Source organism: Empidonax traillii, unplaced genomic scaffold, assembly GCF_003031625.1.
Source record: "Empidonax traillii isolate 1590-97213 ecotype Southwest subspecies unplaced genomic scaffold, ASM303162v1 scaffold72:size2462915, whole genome shotgun sequence".
In the NCBI taxonomy this organism is placed as follows: Eukaryota; Metazoa; Chordata; class Aves; order Passeriformes; family Tyrannidae; genus Empidonax; species Empidonax traillii.
This window is the reverse complement of record NW_020955265.1, coordinates 1,532,394-1,549,134: the sequence shown is the minus strand read 5'-3', so window position 1 is coordinate 1,549,134 and position 16,741 is coordinate 1,532,394. Positions and strand designations below refer to the sequence as shown.

Below are 16,741 nucleotides of genomic sequence, written 5' to 3'. Positions count from 1 at the left end.
AAAAAAAAAAAAAAAAAAAAAAAAAAAAAAAAAAAAAAAAAAAAAAAAAAAAAAAAAAAAAAAAAAAAAAAAAAAAAAAAAAAAAAAAGCCTAAATTCCTCATGAGAGAAATACCTGAGAGAGAAAGTAAGTAATTAAGAGAGAGTTGTTGCCAGTTAAATGAATTTACACTCTAATTACTTTTCACACGTTACCAGTGAGTGGACCGGCAAGGTAAAAAGATTTTTACTGGGAGTTATGTTAGTACTGTACCTCACAAGACAAACCAGAATAACCCAATGGGCAGTCACATTTCTCTATCAAGTAAGCCTGAGGAGTCATCCCAGACACAGTGCCGCCTTCAGCAACTTCCAGTGCGATCTCAGAAATCCTGCAAAAGAGGAGTAAACATCTCTAATGAGATTAGTCAAGCACTAACTCAAACCCAGCTGGTTCGTAGCTAGCATGGGAGAAAACAATCGTATTTGGCTGTTTGTAGGATTCTTGATCTACAGGAGACAACACCGTTTTTTGCATCTGCTAAGGAAACTACAAAGTGAACACCACCTCTGGTCTCATTTTCCATCGTTGGGCAGTAGTATAACTACCTAGCTCTCCAGCTTGATTCTACCTCTTTTTTAAAATCTCTTTCCAGGCAAACTACTAACAAAAGTTCATATCTGATTCTTCATTTGGAGGGACTCATTAAGAAACTGAAGTCACGTACTAAGTGCAGTTCCAATTCATGACTCTCAGGGGTACGTCAAAAAATGTTCATTAAATGAGCTTGTAATGAGGCAACTATTTAAAAAAATAAAACAAAATCTATCCTCGGCAACTAAAGCAACCTAACAAGCTCTAGAATAGACTTCAGAGATATTGGACATTTGCCTTTTTAGCAGGAATTTTAAGATCTGTAGCCAGTTATCCTGTTTTTTTTTTCTTTAGGATTACTTAGATATATAAAAAACAATTCAAAGAAAACATGAAATCCTACTACAGAAGCATCTTCTAGTATCAGAAATTGATATGTTTCTAACATTTTAACTTTCTAAAATTTTGTTTGATTGTATAAATAATAATATCCTTGCCTCCCAACCACACCTTGTCTTTCCAGCATGAATGCTATCCTGACAAATAGGATTGAGTACAGTCAAAGGTAACTAATATAACATATAAGGAAATACACTTAATCCTAATGCACCCCAATGCTGTACTTTCAACTTACTTCTTTATTTTGGGGGTTTGTTAGTTTGTTTAAATGAATGCTATGGTCTGGAACACCTATTGCCTCTGAGAAATGAAAAGGGCAGAACAGTGTAAATTTTAAAGCTTCAAATATAATGCCAACCTAAGATAAAATGTCAAAGATCATCTGACTAACTAGCTGAATAAATGTCAATAATGCAGCTAGAGTCTATTCATTAAGTGTCTGAGCACAGGGCTAATGGAGAGGAGCTCACAGAACTGCTCATCTCCTTCTCATGCTTACAGTGTGTTCATCTGCTCCCAAACCTTGATTACTGAGTGACCCAGTGACGGTCTTGTGCTCATTGGAATACAGCCACCAATGCCAGGATGAATATAGCAAAAGCAAATGCCCAGCACTGGACTAGATGAGAGTTTTGTGATTGAGCTTGGTTTGTGACCAGACCCACACCTCTTGATACATTCTGTCAATATAAAAATACCAAATCAATCTAGGATCTTAAACCTTGTGCTCTCTTGTGATTACCTATTGAAAGGGGTTCAGTAGAGCAGGGAAACTGAACAAAAAAAAAACCCCAAGAAAACAAAGCCAGGTCAAAACAGAAGACTGGAAATAAAGAGGGTAAAACCATTCAGATCTGATATGTCAATGTAAGCTTACATTGAAATCTCTGTACATTTAAGGGGGGGGGGGGGAGATGAAATCTCCCCCCCCCCATCAAGGCTGAGACAAGGTTGAGAAACTGTTTACTGTCAAAAAGATGTATTTACATAACAATACAATCTAAGACCACAAACCTATCAGTTGTTTGTGTGAAAATGTTACTTAAGGAAGGTTTGGCTTGGTTGATTTTTGCCAACTGTCTATTAGATAGCAGTCAAACAACTGTTACCTGATCACTGTCAGAAATATTGTAATAATTCCCAGTCAAATTGAAAGAATACTTCCAATTCAAATGAATTTATTATCACAGCCTAGCTGCAACCCAAAATCTAATAAAAGCAATGTTTCCATTTAGAGTGGTGACTGTGAAAATGAGGGCAACAAAATGAACAATACTGGAGAAAAATGTTTGGGTTTGGATTCTGAGCAGAAACCTCTAAATCACTAGCGATGCTGCAGCTTTGAAGCTGTAACATTAGCATTGCTGCTAAACTCTCTAGCTAATACAGTGCTAACACTAGAACTAAGCTATTTTTATGCCACCAATTGCTGCTGCTACTTTGGTTTTTATTTTAAAATGTTTTTCCTTTTGTTTATCGCTTACCTGCATCTTTTAAACTTTGCAATTGAAAGTGAAGCACTATTAAAAACCTAAAAAAAATTATAAACCTGCTTCAAATACATATTTTCCTCCTCCCATCCACAGTTCTTTTTGCTTTATACTTTCCTACTATGCAGTCAGGCAGAAAGAGAAGCTTTACTACTTTACTACAAGTTTTCTTATTTGGAAAGCACAACACATTCTATTTAAACAAATTGTATAAGTCACTTAATTCAAACATATGTTTAAATTTGAGCATAAATATTGTCCTTTAGAGGGTCTCAGCTTATTTTTAATAAAACCCTTCAATTATTATGCAAGGTAATATTCCACTAACCTTTAAAAACATTCTAAGGGATTTATTTTTAGTCTTATGTAAAACTTTCACTGAAATCATTCAAAGTGCTAACTTGAAAAAAATAATAATCTGTTCATTCTATATTCTACCTAAAGTCTCAGATGCCATGTGGGAAATGCTATGTAACTAGGCCATAAAAATCTATTGTAACGTAACCACCCCCAAAATCAAATATTGTATTATATGCAAGGTTATGACTTCAGAAGGAGAGTTACCAGAAAAACCAGATGAACTCTTTGCTAAGTCCTGCTGTCATAACATGTCACATTCTGAAAAGCCACGCTGTAAAAATATGTTCTGCTTCTTTAAGTGACACCTTTCAAACCTGCCCTGAAACTGAAAAGTCCTCCCTTGTTCTGATATATGCCTCCTTACTCTGTAGCCCTGACAAAAGAGTGGTGTATTACAATGCAGATCTAGTTCAGTCACAATTCACACACATCCCAGAACAAACCCAGGAGCTTTGCTTTCATAAATTTCCTTGATGCTCGAGCTGAGATGGTATTCAATTTTTGCTTCCACAGCTGAACTAGGAGCTGTACAGCATAAAGGCAAGGGAAGGGAGAAACAGACATAAAACACGAATGTGCTTCTCGAATTTTCCATGTTGCACTGGAATTACCCTCCATAACTCTATTCACAGGAACCCCCTGTGCTTGTAATACAATATCCTACGTGGACTGTGCCAAAAATAAATGAAACCAATGTAAAATATTTATGGTATGTGTTATTAATATTTAGCATCAAGCCAGCACAAGCTGCATGAATACTTTTTAGTAAAATATATATTTTAAATAGATAATAGCAGAAACAATGACTACGTTTTCTGTCACAAGCTACTGCAAAATTGCATGGTATCTTCCCCTCTTAGACACCCTCAAACTGCAAAGGTAAGGTTCTTACAGACGTATTTGTAATCTAAAAATCTGGGAAAATTTTAGTCTATCACTTTTATGACAGAATCATAAAAAGGATCTCTGGTGACCTTTGGAGTTTATCTCTGAATATTCCCATGCCCCTGCTCATAAATTTTGCTTGCAAAGGATATTGTGAATTCATTATTAAAACCTTTTTGCAATAGTGTTTATAATCTGTTCTAGAAGGTCTTTACCGCGACAAGTTTTTCTTTCATGTCTAATGTGAATCTTTCCTGCTGAAGTTTAAGTTCATTTTTGTTTTTGACTTCCCCACCATGGCAACATTCTTCTCTTTTTCTCTGTGACATTTTAAGCATGTTAAGGCAATTTTTAGTTTCTAAACATATCTGGTTCTTTACATCTTCTCTCACAGGTCATGTTTTTCAACCTGTGATGATGTTCACTGAGATCTTCTGAACACGTTAAATTTTTTCTTGAATTCCATTAACAAGAACTTGATGCTTAGGCTTTATTTGTGTGGGGGGAAGTAAAAGAGGTTAGTGTTTTGGTTTTGTTTGTTTGTTTGTTTGTTTAGGTTTTTTTTTAATGGATTGATTTTCTTTGGTTTTGTTTTGGTTTTGTTTGTTTTTTAATTTTGCAGGCCATATCTGTTTATGCAGGTAGATAGAGTAATAGGATTTCTTAACAAAAATATCATTACTGAATCATGTTCACTGGTGATCTATTGTAAACAGCAGACTCCTCTTCAAAGGATAGGAAACTAAGCAGTTGTCCCTTGTTTGTTCAATTGACTGCTACTTCGAGTGTAAAATCTTATAGCTGACCTTTAGACTGCAGCGGATTTTTGTACTGTTCCAGTCATCTTGATGTCTGTTGTCCACTCCAAATTTATTATTAGCTTTATTTCCTCATTTAACTTATTAACTAATAGGTTGAACACAAGATGTTGAGTATATTTGACCCAAACATATTCTATTTCCCACTTGCAGGAGAAAAATCCTTTGTATACTAACACTTCTATTTAGTTACAGCATCATGTTTTCATAAAATAGACATTTATTCAAAAAATACCCCGAATTGTTTCAGAATGTGTGTGCTTACAAGTGTTTTTTGCTATAGGAACCTGAAAATAGAGATTTCATTTGCCTATTGTATTTAAATTTTCTATTGAATTAAACTACCCTCTCCTGTGTCTTCTGCCACGATGAACGCTAACTACTTCTGTTCTTTCTTCTCAGCAATGGCTTATAGTTGATGTTATGAATACAAATCCTGTTGGGAATAGCTGGAAGGTCTACAAGGTTATCTGTAACTACTGCACTACTTCAGACCACTGCATGAAATAGTTACCTGCTCTGCCTCATGATATTGCCATGAGTTGCCTTAATAAGAATGTAATGAACATCATACAACACATTCATGAAGTCTTCCCGGGATACAGCTCTACTTGGTCTTGAGTCATCTCCATAAGGCTTCCAGGTGAAATCTGTCTGAGACATTGTCCTGTTGATACCTGAGTCATCACGATAATATTCCCAGCGCACAGTGTTTCTGACTCTTTGGTCATCGCCATAATATTCCCATTCATGCTGAAAGACAGAAATGCAAAATCAGATTATTAACAGTATTCAAATGAATGGGGTATTTAAGCTTTGGAGTAAAAAAAGCAGATGGAAATATGGTTTACCTCTGTCATCTCTATCTCATGCCTTGTTAGCTGCCCAATCAGAGGAGCAGCCATATGCCGGACAATAATTCTTGTACGAGTAGGAGGCCCGCCTCTTATGATGACTTGTGGATAGTAAGTAGTAAAACCTGTCTCTTCTCGTGCTTCAAAGTAGATGGCATATTTCAGTTTCCCTCCATAAGCAGTCAGCTAAGAATGCACAAAACGAAAGCTTAATTTTCAGTTATATAGAAATAAATTCCTGGGAAGTAGCTAGATGCACTCTGCACCCATGTGCAGCCTGATGAATGCGTACATGGTAAAAAATAGCAATACATGCTTGTGGAGCTATCTGGGGAAAAGGGCTGTGTTCAAAAACAACCATCAACAATTTGTTATTGTACTATACTAAAAACATTATGTTATCTATTTCTTCATATGTGTGTTGGTGTTCCCCAAAATTTGTTTTTAAGGAAAGAAGCATTTAAAACTTCCCAAGCCAAACCAAGAAGTATCAAAAGTGCAAAATAAATCATCACAGAGGTTTATAACACCATCCAAAAGGATGGTTATTTCAATCATTTTCTCCTATGTAACTAACAAAGGTCAGACATTTTTAGTTTAAAATTGAGATAAACATAAAATTGCAAGAGAGTTGTATTAAATTTTATGCTGTTTATTTTTCAAATAACATTTTAATGAGAAAATCTATCCTGTGGAAAAATATTACATATTAATATCTATGTTAAATATTGTTCATGTTACTTTATGAATTTCTGTGATAACAGAGCAAATAATTTTTAATAATGGAATAGCATTTATTTTCTTTTGAAGTACCTTCCCCTGTGTGATGACATGCTCATTGGAAGGGGAAAAAAGGCACTGGAAACTAGAAATATAAGACTAAAAAAAGGAAATCCCTGTCAGTATTCTGTGGAATTTTAGGTTTACCTTTCGACCCTCAAACTGCTCTGGAAGTCTCCAGTAAACAGGTTCTGACCGAAGATCCTGCATCACCTGTTCTATATTTGCCACTATTTCAGGAGGCTGGAATGCAATCCCTGAAAGAGTGCTGCGCTGAAGCTTTTCATCCACCAGTGGCAGAATCATTTGCTCTGGCTTCAAGGTCACCTATGCATAGTCAAAAAAATTGAGAAGAAAATGAACTCTTTTTTCCCTCATGAATTGTTAGTCTTTAAATTCTACCTCTTTAAAAAATTATTTCTAGGTAATTTCATTTCAAGTCATGAGCAATTTGTCACAAAGCAGTCTTACTACTCCTTCGGGTATAAACAGTGCTAATAATGACTTTCCTCTTGAGCCTTTTGCATCTTGTCCTCATGTTAACAAAAAATGTAGTAGCATTGGTTAAAACAGTTTAATCAGCAAGTGATTCCATGAATTTTATCAGAGTGATTTTCATAGTCATATTGCAGTCTCCAGCCTCTTCTGTTCAGATTGTGAGAAATGTACCTTACACAGAAGCAGAGTTCTCATCCCCACTCATTATACATTGCTGGGCTGAGGAACACAGTGCCTGATCCCTTGACACTTCTGTGCAATATTCAAAGCTAAACATTTTCCAGGCAATATGCAGAGAGTGAGGGCTCAGTGAGGGTTTCTGTAACTCTAAATTCAGATTTAATGAAAAATTCAAGGATGCCACTTAGATGCTTATAATTTTCTTAGACTTGTTGGCAGAGTCTCAATAGCATTACATTGAAATCATTATTCTGATCAAAAACTGTAATTAGAGTCTTAGTAACTCTGTGCCAATGGAAGTATCCCAGGGAGTGTGTGAACAGATTTAAAGGGCTGGTATGAAAATTGCTTCTCCCAAAGAGTGAGGAAAACAAAGAAAACAAATGCAGAGTCATATCTCTAAGAGTCATCCCATCAATAGGCTGGTCATGAGACAGGAGCCAGGTAATGAGGAATCAGCTAAGTCCTGTACTATACTTCCAGTATCTTGGTATTTCCATTTATAGCAGCACCTATGGACTGATCAGACATGGAAGCATTCCTAACATTGCTAGCCCTAAGTGAAATTTACTGAGCTCCTAGAACAACTGTACTTTACTATTTAATACTTTAGACATCAAGAAAGGGGTCAACACATTTGAATTTCAGATGTGCCATGCCTTATTGTCATATACGACAGAATTTGCTTGTTTAAACAAGTGTAATGCCACTTGAAGCACCTGAAAGTATCTGAAATAGCCACTACCAGTTGGCAGAGCACAGAACACCAAAAACTAGATGAGACATAATCATACTCTCCTTTAGATATGAGCATAAATATAAAAGGAAGTTAATCAAGAGAAACAAAATAATCAGGTTTAAACTGTTTATGGTTTGTGCTGCCACAAAGGTCAAAGCACAATTATCCAGAACTGCTGCTGTCATGGAACTTAATTAAATTTTATAATTTGCCAGTCTTCTACAACCTTCCATCTCCAGTCTAGTAGTATATGATGGGCAAAACAGAAATAACTGGGTCAGACCATAATAAATCACTTCACCCACTGGGAGGAGAAAGAGGTGCTAGTGGATTGGACAATGAAGGGGAGAATACATTGTATTCATATTACATTAAGCAAGAAACATTAAATTGATTTCAGCCTTAAGTTTCCTTATCCAACTGTTGCTTGTACTTGACAAGTCTGGGGCTTTGGCTGATTTGCACTAGTCAGACATTCCTTCTATGACCAACGTGTTTTTGAGCAGGGATATGGCTGATTGTACATGGGGACAGAACTGAGCTTTTTCCGTTAGAAATCACTCCTCCAGAATGTAACTGAGGAGCTGGCACAGCAGTGACAGACAGCAGCAGTCTCAATGTGTATTTTGTGCTTGTTGTACACATAAATGGAGACACCCAGTCTGTCTTATTTGTCAGTTCAGCATAGGCCTCAAGGCCCTCTCCTACAAACAAGTGGAGAGCTTTTCGTTTGCTTTGATGAATTATACCCTTCCATTCTTGAATTTAAATACAGCTTCAATAAGCTTTTTTTTTTTAATTAAAAAAAACCCCAGAAATAAAAATCAACAAAACAAAACCAAACAACACCAAAACAGCAAAACCAACAATGAAAATAAACAGATTAATTGAACTATGGGAAATTTATGCAGGACAACAAGCATTTGTGACCCTTGAATACACCTGGGTAAACTGCATATCATGTACCAGGGATTATGTTGCAATGCATTGTACTGCGTAATTTCCCCGCACGACTAGCTTGCCCTTTCTTGGGGCTTAATAGCTTTACTTTGGCTTGACATCAGCTATCCTATCACTCATTTTCTTATCTGCTTATTTACTTTTAATGTCTTGACCCTGATTGTCTAATGGAACATATCGCTCTCACCACCTCTCAAAGTATAAAGAGGAAAATGATTGCTTAAATGTTTGACCATTTTCTAGCTACCTCTCAGTGCCTGACTAAAAGATGCCAGCAGGAAACAACATTATCGCATTACATGGCTCAGCAGTTTCCTACTCACCCACACACGGATCAGCCCCCTTGCTTCACTGCACTGTGTAGTGAGGCCAAAGCAGTAGCAACTGCTGCAGCCAAGTGGGTTTCTGGCAGAGAGACCAAATGTACCAGACATGCACCTGTCACAGTGGACACCTTCCACATTAACCTGGAAGAGAGAGAATGTTTAAAAAAGGGTAAAAAAATAACGGGGGGGCGGAAGCATATTTTACTTTAAGGTAGCAATAGAAAAAGAAAATCATGCAGTGATGATAATAACAGGGTGAAGAAAGAAATAATAACAAGGGTTCAGAAATATTCAAGGAACTTTCCAGTTTCTTATCACGTGTGTATGTAAACATATGTAATTATTGTAATTAAGGCATTTGCATTTGTATACACTGAGTAGCTCTGAGCAATGGTTGCTGGCTTCACACTGACATTTGTAAGCACAGAAAAATTAAATGGCACTTTGGGCATGACACGCTCAACAACTGATTGATAAGATAAGAAAAATAAGTTGTTCTGAAATTGCCTGTGTTAATCAAGCCTTCTTAATAGGAATTAGCATTGACATGTTCGGATATTTAAGGTACAGCACTAAATGTTCTTGCTGAGAAATGTATTTTAATGGAAATTCTGTAGAGAAAAGCTTTCCCCTCTTCATGATTGTTTTCCACATCATTGAACAGTATTAACAAGGCTGAAATGTTTCACTGTTGTAATGTCAATGCTTTTATTTTCATTTTTCAATTAGTCCAAATAAAAAGCTATTCCAGATAGGGGAGATACACAGTAATTTATTCAGAGCCTTTTGAAACCATTTTCATACAGAGACCAAGGTATTTAAAAAGAAAAGAAAATCACCAATATGAAAGTACTGGTTGGCTTTTCCCCCACACACCCCCTTTTTTTTTTTCCTCTTGAGAGTAATGTGAAGAAGACAATCTAAAAAACAAATTAAACTTTCCACAGCTTATATAGGAAACCAACATTATCCCTCAGGATTTACCATTTTTAACCCTCATTTCCACATGTAACTCTATCAACAAATGTGCCTACACTGTATTTAGCTTAGATTTTGCTGCTTTTTGTCAGAGTTGACAATGAGGCTCCTGAGCCTTTGAAAGCTCATTTCTGCAGCTGTAACAGCAGATTTAAATGGGAATGATTACCATTTTCTAAAAGTCTAGTTTCTTCAATATATAACTCTTTCAAAAAGTTACACAAAATGTTAACCGATGCTAGATTTAAGTTTAACCTTAGATATAAATTCTGAGGAAAAAACACTAACTTCATTCAGTATTATTAAATGAATCCAAGTCACAGGAGGAATCTCTGGAGGTCACTTTTAAAAGCCTCCTCCTTGAAGTGGAACTATTACCAATACTAGATCAGGTTACCCATGCCTCTTTCTAGTTATTTCTTGAAAATCTCCAAGAACGGATAATCTCTTCCAGTGCTGCATAACTCTGATTTTTTTCTTACCTAATGTCCAACTCAAAATTCCCAAGCTGCCATTTGCAACTGCCATCTCTTGTTACATCTTTTGTCACCATAAGAAAGAACTTGACTCCATCAACTACTCTTTGAAGGGCTGCAATTGCATTTCCTCTTCTTATCCTCTTTTTTCACTCTAAGAGAGTCCAGCTCTCAATACATCCTCACAGATCATCTACTGTAAGACTCTTTATAGCGCGTTCTGGGTCCTCTCCAATTTCTCAACCATACTTTTGAATCAGGTCCTAAAACTGGACACCATTTCCAAGTGCAGTCTTACCAACACTGAGTAAAGAGTAGAGCACTGAGTAGATAAAGATTTTCTTCTGGTGGTCATGCTCTTTGTGTCAGTTTGGCCAGTATGCTCAATGCATCCAGCTCAGTAGGCAGGATTTACAAGGAGAGGGTTGGTTTATATTGTGCTTTTCAGCAGGATTACCACTTAGACTTTTTCCTCCCAAGCTGTACTGATTCTTGAGGTCATTCCTCACCAATTCATGACCTTTCCATTTTCCCAGTCATCAAGCTTTTCAAGTATCCTCTAGACTATAATTCTACTGTTCAGTATGTCAACTTTCTACCTCTTTCAAATCAGCAATATTCTCAAATGTGCTAATCATGAATACTGTCATCTGTGGTGCTAATGAAGGTATTGGCTCTGGGGTACTCTGCAGGTTGGCTACCAACTGCATGTCAAACCACCTTTAAGCCATCAATCCAGTCTATTTTCAAACCACCTAAGTGTGCTGTTCTTCCAAGAACAATTCCAAATACGAATACTGTGGATGGTGATGCCAAAAGTCTTTTTGTTAGTGATCCTGAACTGGATGCAGTCTACTCAGAAGAGATACTACTGCAGTGAGCTCTACTAATGAAATTATGAATAATGACTCCCTCTAAGACAATGTACTTTGAACCAGCATTGTGGCATACTGTGATTACTGATGTGTTTGCTCTTATTTTGCCCAATATCTGAACAAGAATTGTTATTATGGGGATAAACTGGCAACGGTTCTCTAAGAACAGAAAGAAATTCAAACTAAGAAAAAAGCTTAAGAGGGTGTTATCCTGGCAAGTGTCTATATGTGAAAAAGCAACTGACAAGCACTTAAGTCTTTCTTTGTGTTGGACTCCTCCCACAGCAGTTAGCAAATGCACTGGGAAAACCAGGAGATTTGTCTGCATGTATTGCTGGAATAAGTAAGTACAAAGGTCAGTAAATTTTGAAATACACTTCTCAGCAGCTATAAAATCAGTTTACAACCTTCCTTGCCCTACCTTGCAGCTGCATTGGCCGGTATGATTGATGCATGAGCACTTCCCCTCTGTATCACAGCTCTGTGGATCAGTCCCAGCCAGAAAGCACTGACAAGCAACACAATGCGGATAATTCCAGTAGCCCAACCTGCACTCAGTGCATTTATCCCCAGAGAATTCAGGGCGGCAGAAGCAACAGCCTGTATTTAAGTCACACTGAGAACTTAGGGCTCCAACAAGGCTGCAGTCGCAGGGCTAAAAAGGAGAGAAACAAGGAGACAATTGTAATTGTGCTCTGAAAAAAACCCAACCCAAAACAAAACAAAAAAAAACGCCAAAAAAACAATCTAAACCAAAACCCAACCAAAAAGCAATTCATCTCTTTCAGGTATCTGTAAATAAAGTACAGCAATGAATTTCCAGTGTCTAAAAGTAACATATCTATATTATAAGGATAGTAATTAATTTTTACTCAACAAGGGTCAAGCATATAGACTAAATACATTTATAATACTAGTGGGTTTTTTCCATACATTTTTTTCTTAACAGATATGACTTATCATTGATAAGTTAGGCAGTAAACCAAATAAATTTAAAAGTGTCAAGGACATTAGAATAAAGAATTTTGTATGCAAATCCTTTGCAGGCATGTTCAGACCACTTTCCTAAAACTGGAATTGCTCAGGGGCAATCGGTTTAGTAGTTCTAGAGGAATCTAGTGCAATATTTATTAGTCATCCATCAGACAGGTGTCTTTGTACAAAAAAGACTCCTCGATGACAGCAGTTTACACAGAAAGGGCTAGAGATTTAGTCATGCAGTATTCTGGGAAGTAAACTTGCTCACGGAATGAGACTTGCACTGGCAGGTAAGGATAGAAATAGGTGATTTGCCAGGGGGTCTAAATATTGAATACAGAATTAAGTAGCAGGGAAAACTGCAGAGTTCCAAGGCACAGAAGAATCCCTCAGTGCTATTACTGTGACTGCACTGCAAAGTTAGCACAGGACATTGGCTGCAATCACTGGCGTGACCAGAATCTCATATGGAGGAGTTCAGCTTACAGAAGCAAACTCTGTGCCAGTAGTACAGGTTACCACAGTAACTGACATGGATAGACTTGCTAAAATTACAGACACAAAGCTGAAAAAGAGAAGAAGAAAATGGGAATTCAGTTTCCAAGCAAAATTGTTTATTACATGACTATTTAGAGCACCTTTTGTTTGAACTAAAAAGACCATATATAAAGAAGGTGAATATTTACAGGAAACATTCAAATGCAATCTTTACTGAATGCCAGAGGAACTATTTAACCAATGGTTAAATGCTAGGCTGCTAGACTGCTATCTAACCTAAAAAAAAAAACCTTCTGACAGAAATACCTTTGTACTACAAGATATATGTGAACATAAAGCTTAGAAAGCAAATTCTTTGCCATACTCTGAAATAGCTTGGTGTGCAATATCAAAAACTAAATTGCCATCAGGTGCTATGTTTGTTTTTGCAGTTGTATGCAATGCTCTCTATCCCTGAGTTAAAAGAGCCTTGGAAAACTTCTACGAAAATTGCAAGCAGGAGATTCACATCTTACTTTGCAGAAATTAGCTGCAACATACTGAAAGAGATGTGGGCTGATAGATCATTATTAATTTAGATGGTGCCATGGAACTGTCATACTGATGTGCATGCACATAAAGGACAATTAGAGAATATATTCCAGAGCTCAAACAGAGGTCTTCAACCTCATTAGGCTGGTTTCAGAAGCCAAGAGTCTACATCACAGCAGCACAGCAGAGGTTTCACAAGAGGAGCTTTTTATACATACGAAAAGGAAATCATTCTTGACAACTGTTCTGCAGCATGAGCTACAAGACAAACAGCCTTTCAAGAAAAAGCATTAATGGTGTATGACTGTGTTCAGATGATATAGGTTTTTTTATGAATTGTAGCAGTACTATAAATCCCTCATCATCAATTCGCACAGAAGAGAGAAGAAGGCATTTGAACTTTGCACGATATCCACTGTCACCAGTTTTCAACCTTAGCCAAAGACTGCTGCCCTCAACTTAAGGGCATTAACAAAAGCTTTGATGGCCTCCTTGATGTTCTATCATTGTTTTTCTGCCTCATCTCCCTTCTCTTCAGATTTTTTTTAACCCTGTGTCAAATATTGTGATAAAAGGGTTTAAAGTCTAAGGAAAAGGTTTATTACCACTTTCAGAACAGAGGAAGAAAGAGCTATTTACAACTAGGGTGGATGTTTCTTTTTTTCTCTCCTTGATGTCTTTTATGCACTAACGGAAGCCTTTCCATTTGTACTCATGCAAACTTTGAGTACCAATTCACAGTGGTATCATCAGTAAGAATAAAGTAAATTTGTTCCACAAAAGCGCTGTCAATTACTTGTAAATATACATCTATATACATTGCTCAATACCATGGTAATCTCCTCAATAACTTTAAATACAGCTGTAATAAAACAAAAGCAGTTTCAAGCAGGACACTGACTCAGCGTGACATCAGAATCAACAGGGTGTTTTGTGTTACAGGGTGCATACCCGAGACAAAGGATCTGTAGTGCCTGGTAATGGATCACCAACATTTACATCACAGCCTGAAACCAAAGCTTGAAAAGCAGAGAAAAACCATGGTTTACAAACCAAGAATTGTGTTCCAGCCATAAATCACTGTGAAAAAGGTAACCCACACAGAGAAAATACAAATCCACTCACCTTGCAGCCAGTGACAATGTTGTGGCCCCAGTAATTTGGCGCGCATTTGTCACACATCTCTCCAACAGTATTGGGAGGGCAGATACAGCGGCCACTGACGGGATCGCAGTTATTACCAAAACGTGAACACTCACAGGCTTCATGAGACACAGAAAAAAAATAAAGCAGAGGAAAAATTAGCCCTTTGTGTGACACCTGGAGAGCAGACCCCAACAGGGTTAGGATCATTCCTTTACTGTATAGGGAACTCTCAGTTATCTGTGGACACAGTGGGGTACGAAAGGTAGGGTAAACCAAGACAAAACAAAACCAGTGGCAATGGAACACAGGTTAACTGAGGTTGAAGTAACTCCAATGAGAACAGAATGGGAAAAATAAAGGCACCAACTGCCAAAGTGCAGAAACTGCTGAGATTGTGCACTCTCATGACATAGCTGCAGTATTGCTGCATAATTTCTGGACCCATGCTGTCTCTTGCAAGAAGCCACCTGAGCCATCTATGTAGGGAACTGTGGTGTGTTTAACATCTTGTATACCAATCTGAGCCAACCTGCTGAAATTTCTGCTGCTCTAAAGAGACTTCTTTTAAAGGGCAAAAGAGGTGTTTCAGTTTCTTTTTCCATTTCTATTCCTTCTCAGATTATATGTCCTCTGCCCTGGGAGGATGGCAACAAGTTGATGTTTCCTCTCCATGGGAAACAGGGATTCATCTCAGATTAAATTAAAAATACTTTGAGTTTGAAAGTTGTTCCAGAAGCCGTCTTAAATGATTATTAAGTGAACAACTAATTGGTGGAAAATACAAATTCAAGGTATGTAAGTGATAAGTAGTTATGGGGCACAAGACACCTCAGTGATTGAAGGAGCAGAACTGGTATGGTTCTTTTTATACCCACCATCCACATTACCCCTGAGGTCAGAGAAAAAGCATCACAAGCAAACTACGACTCTCTGAGCTGTAATCTGTTCCTTAGGGTGTTTAAAGCTTAACCTTGTTGCTGAGGACTTCAATTACAATCATTGTCTTTACTGTATGAAATACCTCAGTTCAGAGTTAAACAAGAAAACAAGAGATGTGCAAAGATAGAACCCATATCTATAGTTCAAATAAGAAGTGACCTTTATTTTTCCCCATCAGTGCTTTCAAAATAAAGTAATTGTTGCAAAGAAGATAGCAAGTTTTGCCTCCATCGTGCCAGAACAGGATATGTTGAATGCTACTTCAAACCTTTTGACATACTGAAGCTTGAAGATGCTTCAGAATACAGCTTATTGGTAGACTGAGGCTTTTGCACATGACAGCTCTTCTATGGGCTTCCAGGTCTTACAGAATTTTTGCTTAAAAGACATGGAGGGGAAGAAGAAGGTAGACCAGTCTTTTTTTCATTTTTACTTTTATCATTATATAAAAATAATAAAAAAGGAGGCAAAAAGTACAACACATTTGTTGCAAGCAATAGTGAAATAGAAATCTCTTTTGTATCTTTGCTGATAGAATGTCAACACTGACGATGCTTTAGGATTTATTTTATGATTTATGGGTTTTTGTTGCAGAAGAAAAAAATCAAATTATATTCCTTCTGGATAAATGCTAGATAAAAGGGGTCCAATATTTTATGTGATACTTAACTGTCACAATGGAAATAATTTTTCTGTACTTTTCTTTCTAGCACGTTTTGATATATTTTATTAAATTTCTGATTTTCTTTGTGATTCATAATTTAATTCCTTATTTTTTGTCATTTGAAGGAATACATAAGAAGCCTGCTAAAAATAAGTAGGGGAAAATAGCATGTTGAAAACAGAATTCCTCTCCATCTGTTCTATTTACTTAGGAACTTTTAAAAATCTGAATGTTCTGAATATCTTTAGCTGTTGCTGTTATTTTAAACATTTGATGATCACAAGCTGATACATTTCTATTTAAAATGTTGCATGGATTTACTCTGTCATTTCAAAGTTTGCCAAGAAAGCAATTATAATTTTAATGTGAAATCTTATTAATAGCCCTCTCATTTTCCTTCCCTGACTGTATGAAGTTTACAACAGTGATGTACTTTTAAACTGTGAAATGTTTGAATAAGAGGCTAACCATAAAGATAAACTATAGTATTTTTCCCCCTCTGTATACATGCTAGAGGCTTTAGGACTGCAGTTATCATTTGCATTTTATTTCAAGCTCTTTTCATCAGTGAGCCTGGGAACCAATCTTTCCCTTTCCTAAGGTGCCAATGTGTTTGTGCTTTTCAAGGCTGTTCCCCTTTTGAACAGCGGAAACAATAATAGAACAACGTTTTCAAACATAATCTACAATCCAGCCTGTTTCAAGGTTTATGCAAATTACAGCTAAAACTGAAATTTGCTGCACAAATGTGAGTCTCAAGGCCTTGATGCTCCTTCCATAAAAAAAGGGAATAA

The 16,741-nt window shown here is 36.8% G+C and overlaps 1 protein-coding gene across 1 annotated transcript in view; it reads right to left on the bottom strand.

Annotated features, from left to right (window-relative positions):
* Nucleotides 1-16,741, bottom strand: part of LAMA2 (laminin subunit alpha 2) — a 270,298-nt gene that overhangs the window by 104,192 nt on the left and 149,365 nt on the right. The window contains exons 21-27 of the mRNA XM_027880560.1: nt 14,324-14,460; nt 11,613-11,846; nt 8,860-9,003; nt 6,307-6,486; nt 5,377-5,565; nt 5,040-5,278; nt 253-370 (exon numbers count right to left, since the gene is read on the bottom strand). Of these exons, the coding sequence (XP_027736361.1) occupies nt 253-370; nt 5,040-5,278; nt 5,377-5,565; nt 6,307-6,486; nt 8,860-9,003; nt 11,613-11,846; nt 14,324-14,460 (1,241 nt within the window). The remainder of the gene's footprint in view (nt 1-252; nt 371-5,039; nt 5,279-5,376; nt 5,566-6,306; nt 6,487-8,859; nt 9,004-11,612; nt 11,847-14,323; nt 14,461-16,741) is intronic.